The 17,693-nt window shown below is 52.4% G+C and overlaps 1 protein-coding gene across 1 annotated transcript; it reads left to right on the top strand.

Moving 5' to 3' along the window:
- Positions 1 to 631: 631 nt before the first annotated feature.
- TMEM268 (transmembrane protein 268) lies at positions 632 to 9,571 on the top strand (the record flags this gene model as incomplete). Its single annotated transcript, XM_079324568.1, has 8 exons — positions 632 to 1,344; positions 2,916 to 3,025; positions 3,679 to 3,786; positions 4,847 to 4,996; positions 5,913 to 6,023; positions 7,685 to 7,762; positions 8,436 to 8,621; positions 9,326 to 9,571. The coding sequence occupies exons 1-8, from the start codon at positions 1,245 to 1,247 to the stop codon at positions 9,569 to 9,571; spliced, it is 1,089 nt and encodes a 362-aa protein (XP_079180694.1). The 5' UTR covers positions 632 to 1,244.
- Between the last annotated feature and the right edge of the window lie 8,122 nt (positions 9,572 to 17,693).

Genomic DNA, 17,693 nt, shown 5'->3' with positions numbered 1-17,693 from the left:
CTTTGATCCTTTAAATATCAGTTTTCAGCCTGTTTGGGTTTGGTTTTTTTTTTTTCCATGTTATTAGAAAAATTTCTCGTGTTGTTCCTCTTGCCTCCATTTCCTTTCTGGCATTCTTCAAATAGGGACTGTCCTGGCTTTGTACAAGAGGGTAAACACAGCCACAATCATCAGGAAAAAAAACCAGAAAAAAGTCAGAAACAAAGCAATCCCCTTTAGAAGGAGAGTGGGTGAAATCTGTGAGGGATCCTCGACCAGGAGATAGCAAGAGGCTCTTGGTCTGAGCAGAGGTTAATAAGTAAGGGGTGGTTTTGGAGAGCTGGAGTGGAAGGTAATTGAAAAAGTAAACTCCAGAGTCTTCCAAGCATTTAACAACCACCCACAGGTGCTGGCAGGAGGTCAGAGAGCTGTGTCAGCAGGGAAAAAAACACCTGGAAACCTGGGGCACAATGCCTGCTGTGAGAACTTCCCTGAGGAGAGCAGAACAGGGGAGAGGAGAAAGGAAAAGAGAGGGGAAAAGAGAAGAGGAGAGGGGAGAGGAGAACAGAGGAGAGGGGAAAGGAAAACAGGAGAAAGAAAAGGAAAAGAGAGAGGGGAAGAGAAAACAGAGGAAAGCAGAGACTTCAAAGGCTTCACTGCTGCTGGGTGGGAGCTCCTGCTTGTCCCTGCCTTCAGCAGATGCATTTTCCTGCCTTACCTGCACTCCTCTCCTGTGCTGAGGATCTGTCCCTGTGCCACTGAGCATTTCCAGCTCCAGGTTCTTCTGGAGGTGATGGCAAAGAGGCTTGGCAAGGACAAATCCTGCCTGTTCCTTGCTAATTGCTTGCAAAATGTGAATGCTGAAGGGAGTCAGGATCATTTAAGGGATATTTAAGGATAACTTTTCCAGCTTTCAACAAAAGGCAAACATAAAAAGTGAGTCTGTGTGTACTGAGCTCTCACTGGCCAGCACCAGGTGCTGACATGTCCCAGGAGCACAGTCACTGCTGTTAGTCTTTATTTGCTGTCTCTGCAGGATTTGGGATGTTCTTTTTTTCTTTTCAGGGCTAAGAAATGCCTGGTGGCTCATGGGAAGCAGGGTCCCCAGGAAGGCAGCAGTGGGAGTGAGTGAGGGTTTCACAATCTGCTCCCCACTCTGCTGCTGGGGGTTGGTGCTTCCCTGTAAGGAAATGCTGAATTAGAGAGAGGAATGCTGAATTTCTGACCAGAAAACACAGAACCCTTCAAGGAGAAGAACCTTCAGCATGGCCCAGAAAAGCCAAACTGGTGGAACTGAGGAAAATGAGTCGTCCCTCCTGTACAGCAAGGGTGATTCCAAGGAAGGAGCTGTGCAGTGGGTGACAGGTAAGGGAGCAGCTCATTGCTAACAGCAGAGGCAGATCTGAGCTCAGTGTCCTTAAAATAACCACTGACAGATTTTATCAAAGATGCTCTTTAACGGCATCTCACTTGTGAAAAAAACAAACCATTGTGGATGTTTCAGCATTTTGGGAAGGGGATGGAGATGCTTTGGGGGTTTTTTTTTGGAATGCCTGATAGGCAGAAATGAATGAACCAACCTATTGAAAAGCAGCCCCTGCAAGTCCTTTCCTTTTGGCATCTGAAGTTGAAAAATCTTTGGGAAACTTTTCCTGTGCTGGGGGCAGCAGGGCAGGGGGATTCTGCCCCTGGGCTCAGGTGAGACCCCACCTGCAGAGCTGCCCCAGCCCTGGAACCAGCACAGGGAGGGGCTGGAGCTGCTGCAGAGTCCAGAGGAGGCACCAGGGGATCAGAGGATGGAGCAGCTCTGGGGTTGTTCACTGGAGAAAAGATTTGGTTTGATCTCATTGTGACCTTCCAGTGCCTGAAGGGGCTGCAGGAAAGGAGATGGAGAGGGACAATTTACAGGACACAGGGAATGGCTCCCACTGCCAGAGGGCAGGGCTGGATGGGATATTGGGCAGGAATTGTTCCCTGGCAGGGTGGGCAGGGCTGGCACAGGGTGCCCAGAGCAGCTGTGGCTGCCCCTGGATCCCTGGCAGTGCCCAAGGCCAGGCTGGACACTGGGGCTGGAGCAGCCTGGCAGCAGACAGAGCCATGGAATTTTGAGCTCCCCACACTTCCCAGTAGGGCCCCTTTTTGCTCAAAGTGTCCCCAGGAGCAGCCAGGGTGACCCTGGAGCTACAAAGGGGAAGGAAATTTGGGTGAAACCTTTCAGTGAAGCAGGTTCTCAGCTGAACCAGCTACTTCCTCAGGTCCACACTGTTCCTCTGGCTGTGGCACAGCTTGTGTAAGCTCTAGGTGGGTGCCAGATGGGCTGCCTGGAGATCACAGCTCTCCCCTGCTGCTCCTCAAATCTAGGACATGCTGTCCTCACACTTTTTAGGCTCCTGACTTGTGTCTAGGATGCATCTCTGATCCTGCCCCTGGCTGACACTGAGGAGCCCTGAGCAGAGCCAGGCTTTAGGGATGCTGCTGGAGAGGAGACCTGGCTGCTGGAGCACCTGGGGAGCACCATTCCCAGGCACTGGGGTTACTGGAAAGCACTTTATTCATGGCTCAAGTTGTTTCTTGTGGTGGGTGGGCAATGAGGGGTCTCCAAGAGGGAAATGAGCCTCAGCACCACAGAGCAGCCTGAGCACATTGTCCTTCCATGGCTGTGCTGCAGATCAGACTCCTGTTGTCTCCTGTTATCTCCTGTTATCTCTGGCTGCTCATCCTGGGATGTTTTTGGGGTTTCCTCCCTCTCTGCAGTTTGTTTCCTTCCAGGGGATTTCAGGCTGCTTCCAGAGCACCTTAGCAGTGGCTGAGGATGGTTCTGGATCAATTTCAAACACACCAGGGGGGTTTGTGTTCTCAGCCCCCCTTTGCCAGGTGCTGTTGGCAGTGGGGTGACCCCCCCAGTGCTGTGCTCATGGTTCTTTGGGCTCTTGCAGACCCCTCCCAAGGCCAGGTGCTGCTGGTGCTCAGCATGGACAACACCTGCCCCAGCTCCTCCTTTGACATGGAGCTTGGTGCCCAGAAGCTGCAGGCCCTCGGGCTCCAGGTGAGTGCCCTGGGAGCTAATTCCAGCTGGAGCTGCATGATCTGCATTTACACCCACGTCCCACATGGCTTTGGGGTTTTTTTGGTTTGAGAGTCGCTTGTTCCAGTCCAACTTCAGTCTATTCCCCGTGGGCTGGCAGTCAACTGGGATGAACTTGGCTTACAGCTCTGTGAAGAAACACTTTGAAGATAGTTTGGAGTGAATTTTGCTTAAAATTCACTCTGATAGAGCAGAGCATCCCTGGGACATCTGCCTTGCCTTGTCCTTCATGACAAAAAGGCACTTTCTTCCCCTTGGGACTCTGCCTGCCCTTCCCAGGCAGGTTTTACTCACTGCAAACACAAGTTTGGGGTCTGGGGCAGCTCTGTGGATGGGACTGGAGATGTTCCCTTATGGATGAGATGGGAGATGTTCCCCATGGATGGGATTGGAGATGTTCCCTGTGATGGTGCTGGAGATGCTCCCCATGGATGGTGCTGGAGATGCTCCCTGTGTTTGGGATGGCAGTTGTTCCCTGTGTGTGGGATGGCAGATGTTCCCCATGGATGGTGCTGGAGATGCTCCCTGTGGGAGGCAGCTCTGGGGCTCAGCTTTGGGTTGCAGTGCTGGTTTGCCCAGGCTGGAGGTGGCTCAGGCTCTGTTTGTCCCTGCAGGTGCCAGTGGCTCCGTGGAGGAGGCTGATCCAGGAGGGGCTGCTGAGCCCCCAAGTGAGGAGGTTCCTGTTCTACAGCTCCAGGGGGTTCCAGATTGCCATGGCTGTGGTGAGGGCACTGCCAGCCTGGCACCTGCTCTGGTGCCCAGGCTTTGGCTGGGCAGCAATCCTGGTTCTGGCACACTCCTGATGGCTCCCCTGGCAATTCCAGCTCTCAGAATCCCTGCAGCTGGAGGGCAAGGTGCTCTCCCCACCCTTACTGGCAGTCCCACCACAGCAGCCTGGCCTTGCTGGGGGAGCAGCACCTGCTGAGGTGACACTACCTGCAACAGACTTACAACAAGTTTACAACTTGATTCTAAAGATCTGAAGGTGTTCTGGTCCTGATGATAATTTAGACCAGCAAACCAGTCAAATTTTTGTTTTCTTCTGGTAAAAGAAACTCCTCCAGAGACTCAACCATGAGCATCTGCTGTGAGGCTGGTGCTTTGCAGTGAGATGAGGGTGTGATCAAACCCAAATACTTGTTTTAATTCCTTTAAAAATTTTTTTTTGGATAGCCATTATACAAATCTTCTCCTTTCACTGATACTGTAGGAATTGGTGCTCATTGTTTTGAGAGGTTTTGTGCCTGTTCAGTGCCTTTGAGTTTTGTCATTGTGACATGTCTCACCTGCTCCAAGGCACTCTCCTGCCCAAATCCATGCTCTGTGAGCTGAAGGAATCCAGTTTTCCCTGATTTTAACCCAGCCCTTGAGCCCATTGCTTGAGCATTGCTGTAATGGAGTGGTCTCTGCACCACCTTGAAATGGGAACTTTCTAAATCCAGGGACTCTGAGAATTATTATCAATATGCCTCAGTGAGTGCATTCTTTATCTAAATGGAAGGACTCTACTGAAATCCTTCCTAGGGATGAATCATCATTAATAATTCACTCTTTGTCTTTGGTGAGTGGTGATTTTTTAAAATAAACTAGGGCTCACTTAGTCCTTCCAGTCCTTTCTTTCCTCTCTTTGTTATTTGAAACAACTTTTGTCCTTTCTCACCCTTTGAAAAATCTCATGGGACTTAATTTATAAGGGAGCAAGGATGGTTATTTTCTTCTTCCTGTCACTTTTCTCACTTCCATGGGTTTGTGACTCTCACCAGCCTCTCTATTTTTGCCCAGGTTTTCTACATCTCTCTCTGGACAAACCTTTACTCCACACTGCAGCTGTGCTCCCTGGGACACTCCTGGGGGGCTGCTGTGCTGGTGACCCTGGTGGCCCTGGCTCTCACTGTCCTGGTGATCCTGGTCCTTGATCAGCACCAGAGAAAGGTGAGAGGAGGCTCCAGCTGTGGGAATGTGGGGAGGGCAGCAGGGTTCCTCATTTCCCAGCTGCAGGCAAAGAATGCAATGATCCAGGGAGGAGGGAATATTTTACAGCACTCAGGGAGGGCAGGGGATGTTCTGCAGCCAAGGGAGGGGATGGGATGCTTGAAAGGGAAGTGTTGGAGCTGCTCAGGCTGGCTCAGACCTCCTGCTGCTGGAGAGCAGAGAAACAGAGAATCCCAGACTGGTTTGGGTTAAAAGGGACCTTAAAGCCCATCCCATCCCATTATCCCATCCCACCCCTGCCATGGCAGGGACCCCTCCCACTGTCCCAGGTGCTCCAGCCCCAGTGTCCAGCCTGGTCTTGGGCACTGCCAGGGATCCAGGGGCAGCCACAGCTGCTCTGGGCACCCTGTGCCAGCTCTGCCCACCCTGCCAGGGAACAATTCCTGCCCAATATCCCATCCAGTCTTGGAAAAGCCATTCCCTGCGTGCTGTCCCTTGTCCACTCTCCCTCTCCAGCTCTCTTGAAGCTTCTCTGAGCACTGAGAGGCCACAACAAGGTGCCCCTGCAGACCAACCCTTGCAGAGTTGGGTTGTGCTTGGGCTCCTGCCCTGCTCCTGATGATCCCTCCTTGCATTCTGTGCTATTACTGGCACCATTTATTTGGCTGAACAATAATATTGGGAAGTCTTGACTCAAAATCCAGAATGGGATTTGGAGCAAATGATTCTTCCAAGAGGAAACCAGGCAAATGTGGGGGTTCAGGAAGAGAGATTGCTGGGGGAGGAAGGGAGAACATGACACTGGGAATCAATTCCACTGTTTTCCTTTCAGAGCTGCAGCATTTGGGATTATCCAGCTGCAGTTTGTAGATTTTTGCTGTGGATTGTGTTATTTTTCCCTTGCATTCTTTAACAGCTGAATGTGAACACAGATGTGAGGCTGGCAGCTGTCAATGAAATCTTTATCAAGCACAGCATAATCTTGGGGATTACAGATGTCCTGGATGGGCCACACAACATCCTGCAAGTATCCTTTCTCTGGGAATTGCTCAGATCCCTCCTGGATCCATGCAGGGAGATATTTATTGGTGCTGTGATCCACAGGGCTCCTAGGATCTGGTTTGTCTCCTATGGGATGGTATGAGGAATTGGGAAATTTTTATTTCTCCTGTAAATGAGAAATTGACTTGAGATATGCCCAAAGGTGATTGGAAATAATGAGTCTAAATGATTGAAGTGGGATTCCTTAGGGCAGGCAATTATTCCTAAAATTGTGTTGTTCTTATGTGACACTGATGATTCTGCCTATAGGTAGAGTGATAGAAAGTTCCTATGGCAAAACAAAACAAACAAAAAAAAACTTGTAAAACAAAAACTTTTAAAAACAACAAGGAGAAAACCAAACAGACCCCAAAAACTCTAACAAGGAGAAAAACAAAATCCCCATCCTTGGGCTCATTTACTGCTTTTCAGAGATGATTTTTCTTGACTAGACAGGGATTTAGGGGAATGGAGAGAGTTTTAAGGCTCCATGAAGGTGTTAAAGGAAGGTGAGAGAGACACAGAAAGAGGCTGGAAATACAAATGGAGAGGGAAGCTGGGGTGAAGCAGGGCAGGGGACAGGGAGCACTGCAGGAGGGCAAATTCATTCAGGAGGAGGAGGAAACCCTTGAAAACCTGAATTCCACATTTGTAAACCTGAATTCCATGTTTGTAAATATGAATTCCACCTTTATTCAGCAAGCAAAGTCCATTAGAGGACTAATCCAGGGAGCCTTCACCTTGACCTACCTGTCCCAAAACTGCCTGAGAGCAGCACATAACCCAGGGATTTACAATGTCTCTCTGCTCCAGGGTCAGATCCATTTCAGCCCTCTGGATTTTACCTTTTCCTGGGTCCCTGTGCTGCTGGCAGGTGCTGCAGATGCACAAGGACACAGCTCTGGCAGGACTCACATCCCCAGCAGGCTGCTCTTGGAAAACTCAGAGCAGCACTGAGTATGGCCAGTTTTGTAAAAAATAAATGGATTGGATCCCTAGAAACACAGGCAAGAAAGCAGGAAGGGGTGTAGGGCAGCTGAGTCCCTGTGCCCCATGGTTTATTTGGTGTAGGGTCACTGAGATGAGTGATGGGCAATGGCCCTGGGTCATGCCAGGCTGCAGGAGCTGAGGGAGAAGGACTGCCTGCTCTCTGCTTCCCCAGCCTTGGAGTTTTCTCTTAGCCCAGACCCTCCTGGTTTAAACCCAGCCCTGGCTGTGTTATTTGGGTCCCTGGGGGCACCACCTGCCTCAGCTCTGCTCCCTGAGAGCCCATCCCAGCATCCCCATGGATGGAGAGGGAGGCATGGAGAGATCCCTTCCCTTCCCTTCCCTTCCCTTCCCTTCCCTTCCCTTCCCTTCCCTTCCCTTCCCTTCCCTTCCCTTCCCTTCCCTTCCCTTCCCTTCCCTTCCCTTCCCTTCCCTTCCCTTCCCTTCCCTTCCCTTCCCTTCCCTTCCCTTCCCTTCCCTTCCCTTCCCTTCCCTTCCCTTCCCTTCCCTTCCCTTCCCTTCCCTTCCCTTCCCTTCCCTTCCCTTCCCTTCCCTTCCCTTCCCTTCCCTTCCCTTCCCTTCCCTTCCCTTCCCTTCCTTCATCCCCATGGATGGGGAGGGAGCCATGGACAGATTCCTTCCTTCACCTGCCCCTTCCAGCTGTGGTTTGTGCACTTCAGCCCTGAGCAGTGCCTGCAGGCCCTGTCAGCCCACATCACTCACCTGCAGGGGACACAGGTAAGGGACACTGGGGACAGCCTGGATTTGCTGGGATGGAGGTGGGCAAGGACAAATGAGAGTTTGAGTTCCCTGCTGTGCACAGGGACCAAAGTGCACCTGTCCCTGCCCAGTTCAGCAGGAATTTGTCCAGACCCCATGGAAAGTGTGTGTCTAGATAATTAACTGTACAGCTTTAATGATGGAAAATCATCAGGAATGAAAGGCAAATTTTGGAAGCACACCTTGGAACAGCTGCCACCTTGAGCTGTCCTCCTGGAATAAGTGGGATAGCCTGGAGGAGCAGAATTGCTGGATTTGAGATAATTATATAAAAATTTTGTCCTCTTGGCCTTCAGAAAATGTTTTGCACTCTGTGGGTGTATAAATATCCTCTGAGCTGCCCTTGTGGGATGAGAGGTGAGATCCCTCTGAAATCTCCAGGCTGCTCATCTCCCTGAAAGCTGCAGCTCAGGGATGGACAGCAATTGCCCAATTCACACAGGGCAGAAGATAAAATGTGCAGGGGGAAATTGTGCCTTTTAAACTCTGTGCTCAGTGCACCACTGCTGCCTGGGGTGGGAAATCCCAGGAATAAAAACCATGCAGGAGGAAATGGTGCCCTGCAAAGGCTGTGCTCAGGACACCACTGCTGCCTGCCCTTGGAGAGCCCCAAAATCTCCTTCTCTTGCAGACAGGCTTGAGGCAGAGGCTGAACAAGCTCTGTGTGGTCATGGATGTGGCAGTTCAGCCCGAGCTGGGGATGGAGGAGGAGGCTCCATGTGAAGAATCCCCTCTTTTATCCAGCAGGGTGACCTTGAATAAAGATCCTGTGACCTGCAATGAGCTCCTGCCCCTCATCCCCGAGGGCCCACCCGAGGTGAGCAGAAATATCCCCCTGACAGAGGTACCCCCGAGGCATCTCAGCTCCAAATCCCATCCCTGCCATGGGGACACCACCTTTTCCTCCAGTAGAAGCACCTGGAATCCCCTCACACCTTCTCCAGCCCTGGTGCTGCCGAGCTGTCAGAGCAGCTGGGGATGATAATCCTTGGGGAATTCATGGACTGGGCTTTTCCTTGCTGTCCCAAGGGTCCTGTTTGGAAGAAAACCTCTCACCAGGGAGCTGGTGCCCCTGCCCAGGCTGGGCTGAGCCATGGATGAGCTCAGCCTTTGTCTCCTCCATGGAAAGTGAAATACTTGTGCCACGCTGAGCAACAAATGTGTCCTGATTCCTGCTCAGCACGGGGCTCCACAGGCACGGTCTGGGTTTATTGGGCAGTTTTCCTGTCTCTGTGGCTAAGTGGATTCAGTGCAGGTGCCATCCCTCTGAGGCTCTCTGGCTGTCTACAGGCACAAACCAGCCCGAGGAGGCAGGGACAGAGCGGGCAGGTCCCCAGGTGTGCCCAGGTGGTCCCTTGGTGTCACCCCCTGTGGGGACAGTGTGGCCACAAGAGGATCTGGGCCAGTTACCTGTGCCACTGGCTGCTGCCAGAGTGGCACATCCTTGAATCAGGGAGAAAAGGGTGTTGGGTGTATGATCCCACAGGGATCCCTGCTCTGACACCTCTCTTGTCCCCCCAGGCCATGGCCCAGCAGCTGCTGGTGATCTTCAGCGGCTGCTACGTGCGGCTGCTGGTGTCGGGGCGGCTCCCCGGGGCGGGGCCGGGCTCGCACCTGGGGCACCGCCGCGTCCCCTGCCCCTGCCAGCTCATCCGCAGCTCCCTGCTGCTCCCCCGGGGCAGGGCAGCCACCGGGCGGCTGGAAAACACACAACAGAGCTGGCCCCACACACCAGGGGGGAGAGGATGTAGCTCCTGTCCTGGCTGAGTGAGTGGAAATAGGACTCTAATAAAGCTGCTCACCTTGGTGAGCCCCAGGGTCAGAACCAGCCCAGGGACAGCCTGGGGCTTCTTTGTGTCCAAACTCTGTCACCGACCATCCTCACACAACCACAGCAAAGGCCACGCCATCACTTGAGGTGGCAGCAGGAGCCTGAGCCCTGCAGCACCAGCCACTAGCACTTGGCTCTTCCCAGGGTGCAGGACAGCTCTGCTCCTTGTCCCACAGCTTCTGGCAGCAGGGATGCTGAGATGGGATCCATCTGCTCCTGCCTGGGGCCCCAGCACCTCCCCTCAGCAGTGAGCCCCTAACACATGATCCCCTGATCAGTGACCCCAACAAGGGATCCCCTAATCAGTGACCCCAACAAGGAATCCCCTAATCAGTGACCCCAACAAGGGATCCCCTCATCAGTGACCCCCCAACAAAGGATCCCTTTATCAGCAACCCTCAACAAATGATCCCTTTATCAGTGACTCACCCAACACATTATCTCCTTATCATTGGCCCCTCCAGCAGTGACCCCCAACTCAAATCCCCTTATCAGTGACCCAGGTCCCCCCATGCTGCCAATGCACGATCCCGAGCACTGCAGTGACACCAAACTCATTCCAGGAGAAAAACCACCACACTCCCAACCAGCTGATTTTTTTCACCTTTATTCAGGTTGAGCTGTCACAGGAGGGGTCAGGCAGATCCTCCCCTACACTTGTGGGGTTTGGGGTTCTGCTGTCATTGCTCTGTGACAGGGCAGGGTTGGGAGCACATCCTGCTGTGCTCCCTGCAGCCTCTGCTCTGGGGGTGCTGTGCATCACCTGGGTGCACACTGGGCATGGGGAAAGGGATTCCCACACACCTGAGCTCCAAAACTCCTAATTCCAGCTCAGGAACTGATTTTGTCTTCATGGAAGTTGTCTGAATTTTTATCAATATCACTGGGAGCATGATTTGGTTTCACAGTATAAACATCTAATTCCCTGCTAGGATGGAATGGCTCCTGCTCTTCCCCTGGTGTTCCATGGCCCACAGGTGCCAGGAGCATCTGATACTCATTGGGAATCTTCTGTTTTTTCCCTGCCAATTAGAACATTCTGGTCATGAGACACTGATCAGGACATTTTCTATTAATGTGCTTCTGTGCCAAGAGCAGATACAGCAGGGATTTGCTGATATTTCCCAATCTCTGGGATACAGGATTTCCAGCTAAAATCAGTGGGAAGAAATCTCATGGCCTGCATGGAAGGCCCACGAGGGCTGTTATTGTCAGGACCTGCACTGGAGGGGTTTGATGTTGGGCAGTGAGGCTGCTGCTTCAGAGGGTGCTGGTAACTCTGGTTTTACACCTGCAAATGACAAAGATGGGAGAGGGATTCAGGATTAGCCAAGGCAAAAGGTTCTGGAAGGGACAGTAAGGTCTGAAAACCCCAGCTCTCCTGATTGTAATTAAACACCCAGCAATTAAAAGCAGAAAGGAGCTGAACAGCTTTGCTCAGATGAGTTTGATTCCTCTCCCTGATACATCCAAGTGCTTGCCCTGGTCTGCCTGGAGCCTCTGCAAACTCCTGGCTCCCATTGCAGGATGGGGGCTGCTCCTTCCTCCTTCTTACACACATAAATACACACATGAGCAGAGGGAGGCATCCCCTTTCCCCTCCCTGCTCAGGATCCAGCATTACTTTAGGGCACAGGTGAAATTCTGGACATTTTTTAGGACCCCCTGTGCACACATTTCCCCTTCCTCCCCTCCCACACAGCTGATGGGGGCAGGGGGAGGGAATGGCTCAGCCCCTCACCTTCCCTGGAGTCTCCAGGGCCAGTTCCAGCCTCCTGGCAATGTTTGCTCAGAGTGACTCAGCCAAACCAGCGCAACCAGCAGGGGTGGGGCAGATCCCTGCGTGCTGAGTGCTCAGCTCAACGCTGATTCCACTTGGACTCAGCTGTGCCACCTGAGCAGCCCACTCGGGTGATGCTGGAGAATTTTCCATGCCTTGGCTGGGGCAGGGAGAGGGGCCAGGATGGTCCTTGCTGTCCCCACCGTGCCAAACTGGGGCTCTGCTCTATCTGCAAAGTCACCGTGGCTCAAATGTGTGTTTTAAACGGGCTGGGGAGGGAAGACTGGGAGGCAAAATCAAGAATGTCTCCATGCCAGCTCCGTGCATGGTGCTGTATTTTGGTGTTTGGCAGGGTTCTGAACAGTGTCTTATAGCTCTGGGGGAGCAGTGACATCCTATTGTCCCCCGATGCCACCCCAAAGCACGGCTGTCCCCTATTCCAAAGGCTGCTATTTGCTCCTCCCGTCTGCCAGGGGTGGAATGCCATTAAATAACAAAACCCAGCGAGGAAAACAAAGCAGGGGAGAGCAGAAACTCTTTCAGCTTGGTGCTGGGAGCACAGACGGGGAGTGGGAGGTGCCCCCAGCCCTGGCTGAGCCCGGGTGAGCTCTGCCTCCCCTGTCCCAGCCAAGGCATGGAAAATCCCCTGTCCCAGCAGCTTTGGGATGGGGTGTGCGGATGTTCCTGTCCCCGTGACTCCTCACTTACCCCTTGGGTGGCTTTGGGACGTGTCTCTGTCCCCATGAGCCCGCACTTACCCCGAGGGTGGCTTTGGGACGTGTCCCTGTCCCCATGAGCCCGCACTTACCCCGAGGGTGGCTTTGGGATATGTCCCTGTCCCTAGTGACCCCAGGGGTGGCTGTGGGACATGTCCCTGTCCCCGTGACCCCTCACTTACCCCGGGGGTGGTTTTGGGGCGCTGCCTGTGCCGGGCAGGGCGGTGTCTCCGGTGGCTCCCGGGGCTCCCGGCCGCACAGGTTCCGCATCTTCCTGGCCACATAGCGGCAGGCTGAGGGGACAGGGGACCTTTGCGGCACTGGGGAACAGCAGCGACCCCAAAGCCCTTCCCCAGCCGGCCCGAGCGGGACCCGCCAGAGGGAGGGCTGGGGAGGGAATTCCCGGGATAAACGGGATTGCTCCCGTGCCTGCTGTCCTGGCTGGGCTCCCTCCAGCACCTGCCTGCCTCCCCCCTCCGCCAGGGCAGCGCGTTTCCCTCTCTCCTCACGGCAGAGCTTTCCTTACCGTGGATTATCACTCACACCATTTTCCCGTGCCTCGATCTGTCCTCGCAGCCAGCCCGGCTCTCCCCGCCTCTGCTGCTCTGACTCAACAGCCCGGCTGCCTCCTTCCCTCCCTGCTGCTCCTTCCTTCCCGCTGAAACACTCATTAGGAAACCAGGCTTTTAGTTACCGTGCTGAAAATAATTAAAAGTTAGAAAGGAGTAGTTATCTGAAAGTTAAATAATTGATTGTTTGTCATTTGATGTTTGCTCAGCTGTGCTTACAATGGGAAAATACAAAACTAGTGAGCAGACCCAAAGGAACATGGACAATGCAACCAGAACCCATTCTTTGAAAATTGGACTATTCCCAGAAATGATTTGTATTGTCAGTGATAGAAAAGGTCAAGAGTTTAGGGGGAGGAAGACTCACCTTACTCCCTTCTTTTAAGACCCCTCACTTAATTTAGGAAGTCAATCAATGCTTAATAGCTATTCAAACTAATTACTGCAGGAAGCGAGGGATGGGAGGGGCTGTTATTATGAATATGTATTTGTTTGAATCCTTTGTCAATAAATAGATTTTGTGATCACCTGTGATTTGACAGTGTTTATTAGAAGATTATCTCACGCTGCTGCCCAGTGCTGAATAAACAGACACTTTCTAACTTTAAATTGTTAGAGAGTCTTTTGTCCATCACAGTTGAGTATCAGTATTAGACCAGTACTCTTATTTTGGGGGAGAAGTAGGGGTGACAGCCTAGACAGATAAAATGTAGGCAGAGCATTGTCCTTGGTTCTTCCAGAGTCTTTATCCCATTCCACCTCCAGAGCACTGATTTAGTCCTGACTAAAGCCAGTCACTGAAAAAATGCAGCTTTTGTGCATCCTTTGCTGCTGTTTGTGCTTCTCTGTGCTCCTTGATCCCACCAGGAGAATGCTGAAAGCTCCAGCTTGGCCTCTGCCCAGAGCAAGGTGCTTCCCTTATCTCTGATCCAGGCATGGACTTTGGTTTCCATGGCCCTGCTTTGGGACTGTGGGAGGCTGGTGGGGATGGGGCTGCTGGAGTGCAGGAAGGGCCTCTGACACTGGAATATCTCCAGTCAGGGACACCCCACACCCTCTCTGATCCCTGTTCACTGCACACTGAAAGTTCTGCCTCCTGTGCAGGGGAAACTCCTGGGATCAGTCCCTGACCATGGCTCTGGTGCCATTGCTGGGCCCCAGGGACAGACAGACACACACATGGACACCCAGAGACAGGGGCAAACAAGGACAACCAGGGGCAGACAGGGGCAAACAGGGACAGACAGAGGCAACCAGGGACACCCAGGGACAGACAGGGACACCCAGGGACACCCAGGGACAGACAGGGACAAAGAGGGGTAAACAGGGACACCCAGGGACAGACAGGGACAAAAAGGGACAACCAGGGACACCCAGGCAAACACAGGGACAAACAGGGACAAACAGGGGTAAACAGGGACAACCAGGGACACCCAGGCACACACAGGGACAGAGAGGGACAAACAGGGACAAACAGGGTTAAAAAGGGACAAACAGGGACACCCAGACACACACGGGGACAGACAGGGACAAAAAGGGACAACCAGGGACACCCAGGCAAACACAGGGACAAACAGGGACAAACAGGGGTAAACAGGGACAAACAGCGACACCCAGACACACACAGGGACAGACAGGGGCAGACAGGGGCAGACAGGGACAGAGAGGGGCAAACTGGGGCACACAGGTCTGAGGTCCCTCTCGCTGGGGCTCCTCTCCAGGCTGAGCCCCCCCCAGCTCCCTCAGCCTTTCCTGGGCCCAGAGATGCTCCAGGCTCTTCCTCAGCTGTAGGAGCTCCTCTCCCTGCTGTGCTGAAGAGCCCAAGTGGACATGGCACTCCAGGTTTCAACTGTTGAAACCTGCAAGATCTGTAGGTGTTAAAAAAAAAAATAAAAAAACCCCCCAAATCCTGAGCAAGAGTCTCCAGACCTCCCAGCCTCCAGCCCCCTGGAGGAGCCTTCATTCCAGTTCCAGAGGTCCAGGGGATGATTGCAAACAGTGAGGGTGCCTCTGGGGGAGTGCAGTGCTCTCTGAGGTTTGGCCTCCCCAGATCCACACCCCGTGTGTGGGTGCTGTCCTCTGGTGTGTCCTCTGGGTGTGCAGGCACATCCCTCTAGATGGTGCTAAGATAAAGAGAAAAGCTGGGTGCTGAGAGGCTGCAGGAGAGGCTGCCCTGCTGGACACTGCCCAGGGTCTCCTGGGCTTGCACATCACCTCTCTCTCCATTTTCCACCTCTCACTCCTGAGGTGCTCCTGTGTCTATTGGCAGCAAACACATCCCAGATCCTTCCACCACTTCCAATTTCCCTTGCTGGTGTGTGAGACTCCACGAATCCATCGTGACTTTGATCATTGCATCTGCTCCTATCCATGCACAAGACCAGACAAGTGGGTTTTTAATGGCAAAAATCCATCTTGGCTGTTTTTCCCACTTCAACCAGTTTTTACTGAGCAGCACAACTCAGCCGAGCTCTCTTCTATCTCATGCATCATTTAGCAGAATCTTAACCAAATTCAAGCATAGATAATGTATGATTTATTGATGTGGGTAGTCAGGAGAGAGTGCAGCCTGGCTGCTGGAGAGCAGCAAGGATCATTGAGGGGTAGTGTGAAGGGAAGTCTTTTAGATCCACGGCTGAGCAGATTTCACTTTGGAGTCCCACACGGGCAGTAAATGAGCTGTTGAAAGAGAACTGCTGTTAGAAGAGACTTTAAAAAGAAATAGCCTCATTCAGGTCTGGTTGGTTTTTTTGGTTTGGTTTTTTTTTTGTTTTTTTCCCCAGTAAATTTAAAAAGGGAGAGAAGACTCTGTGAAGCTCTGAAGCCTCTGCAGAGGGAGATGATTCCCTGTGGCAGGAATTCTTGGCACCAGCAGGACTGGAGCTGAGGAGTGTCCAGCTGCCCTCCAGGTGTGTGAGCACAGCCCAGCCTCCAGGTGGGTTTTGGTGCACTTAGCCCTGGCAGCTGCCCTGCTGTCCCCATCCCCTCACTCACACACAGAGCCTGGGACACATTTTCATTCCTCCCCATCTAGATTGTTTGGCCTGAGCTTTGTACGTGGAGAAATATTCCTTTTGCCAAGTTTTCTTTCCAAGAATGACTCAGCTCCATTTGTGATGAACCCATAAACTGGATTAAGGGCTCAGGGACAGATTTTCTAGCATTTGAAACCCATAATCTGGGCTGGGTTTTCAGCAGAGTTCAGTCCCACTGTAAGCAGTAAATTACAGCCAGAAGAGCTCAGCACTTTGTGGTTTGTGTTGAGCTGCTCAAGGCCAGGGTTTCTGTGGAGCAGCACCCAGAGCTCCAGGATTTTGGAAAAAGCAGATTAGTTCCCCCAGTGCTAATGTGCAACCACAGTTTTACTGATAGGGACTCCCCAGCCTCTTGATTCTACTCCAGATGTGCAAAAATCTCTACAAAATGAGTTATCCCATTAATCCATGCATACAACCTATTATCCATCCCAATTCCTCCTGCCCAGGAGCACAGAATGTCACCTGGAGCTCCTGAGGGACCAGCCACCAACCAGCCTGGTGCCATTCAGACCCTCTCCATCACCTGTGGGCTCTGAATTAATCCAGAGCTGTTCCAGAGAGTGTTGTGGAGATAAATCATAGATGTACAGTTTTGGCTTGGAAGGAATCTTAAAGCCCATCCAGTGCCACCCCTGCCAAGGGCAGGGACATCTCCCACTGTCCCAGCTGCTCCAGCCCCAGTGTCCAGCTTTGGGCACTGCCAGGGATCCAGGGGCAGCCACAGCCCCTCTGATAACTTGTGTCAGGGCCTCACCACCCTCACAGGGAAGAATTTCTTCCTAAAATCCAATCTAGCCCTGCTCTCTGTCATTTTGAAACCATTTTCCTTTGAGCCATCACTCCAGACCCCTGTCCAAAACCCCTCTCTAGCTCCCTCAGAGCCCTTTTAGAGAAATACCCCAAATTTTCCCAGTTTGTTGGTGAATTTCACCCTCAGCACTGCCACACAACCCTTCCCCCAGAGCTCCAGCTTAGCTCTGTGGTGTCTCCTTTCATGGAACACCAGCTTGCTGAGGAAGAGCAAACCAGGGGAGTGCATTTAGGGATCAGGTCCAGCTCAGGATAAACTCAGTGTCCCCACAGGGCTGGCACGAGGGGCAGAGGGGTCTCAATGCCCAGGACACCCTTGTGAGGACCATCCATGGCTGTGGGTGACCAGACATCCGCAGGAAAGGGATTTTTTTTGGGAGTCAAAGATGGCACTGTGCTTTTCTTTGTTCTTGGCATGGATGATGGGGAAGTTCTGTTGAATCAAATGTCCCTCAGCTGCTCGTGGCTCTTGTCACCTTGGTGGCCTCTGTGCCACCAACCTGTCTGTTCCTCTCCAGTCACTGGAAGCAGGATATTCCTGAATAATCCATCCCAACATTCACAAATCCAAGGGGAGATGATGACTCCAAGCTTTTTATGGCAAAATCCCCCAAATCCTTTCCCTGTGCCTCCCTTTCCCTTTGATCTCCTGGCTCAGAGGGAAGAGAGCCTCCACCTCAGCTCAGACATGGAAAACACCCAGCCCAGGGAGGTTTCAGGAGCAGGGGGATGTGGCAGAGCCCAGGGCACCTCCAGCAATCACTGGCACCTCTGGAAGGGTGAGGATTTTGGGATGATTTGCCTGCAGAACACTGAATAAATATTCCAGTGCCCTGGAGCTCCTCTGGAGGGACAGAAATGAGAGAACAAACAGCTCAGAGCTTTAAGGACTGCTCTGTGTGTGTGTGTGTGTGTGCTCTTCAGCAGCCTGTGCCATGTGGGGTGGTGTGAAGGGCAGGGGCTTTGCACCACCTCATTAATGGTTTATCTCAGTCCTGTCTGTTTTCACTCAGAGCCAGGATTAACAAGAACACGATTGAAACAGTTTTTCTTGTGTTTGGGCTTGGATGTTTATTATATCAGAAAGTACAGAACATCCAACAGCACTTCAGCTGCCTGATGGAAGTGAGGGAAATTGGCCTGAG

Source organism: Erithacus rubecula (genome assembly GCF_903797595.1).
Source record: "Erithacus rubecula genome assembly, chromosome: 21".
Taxonomy (NCBI): domain Eukaryota; kingdom Metazoa; phylum Chordata; class Aves; order Passeriformes; family Muscicapidae; genus Erithacus; species Erithacus rubecula.
Note: the sequence above shows the minus strand (reverse complement) of the source record. Positions and strands in the feature narration are given on the sequence as shown.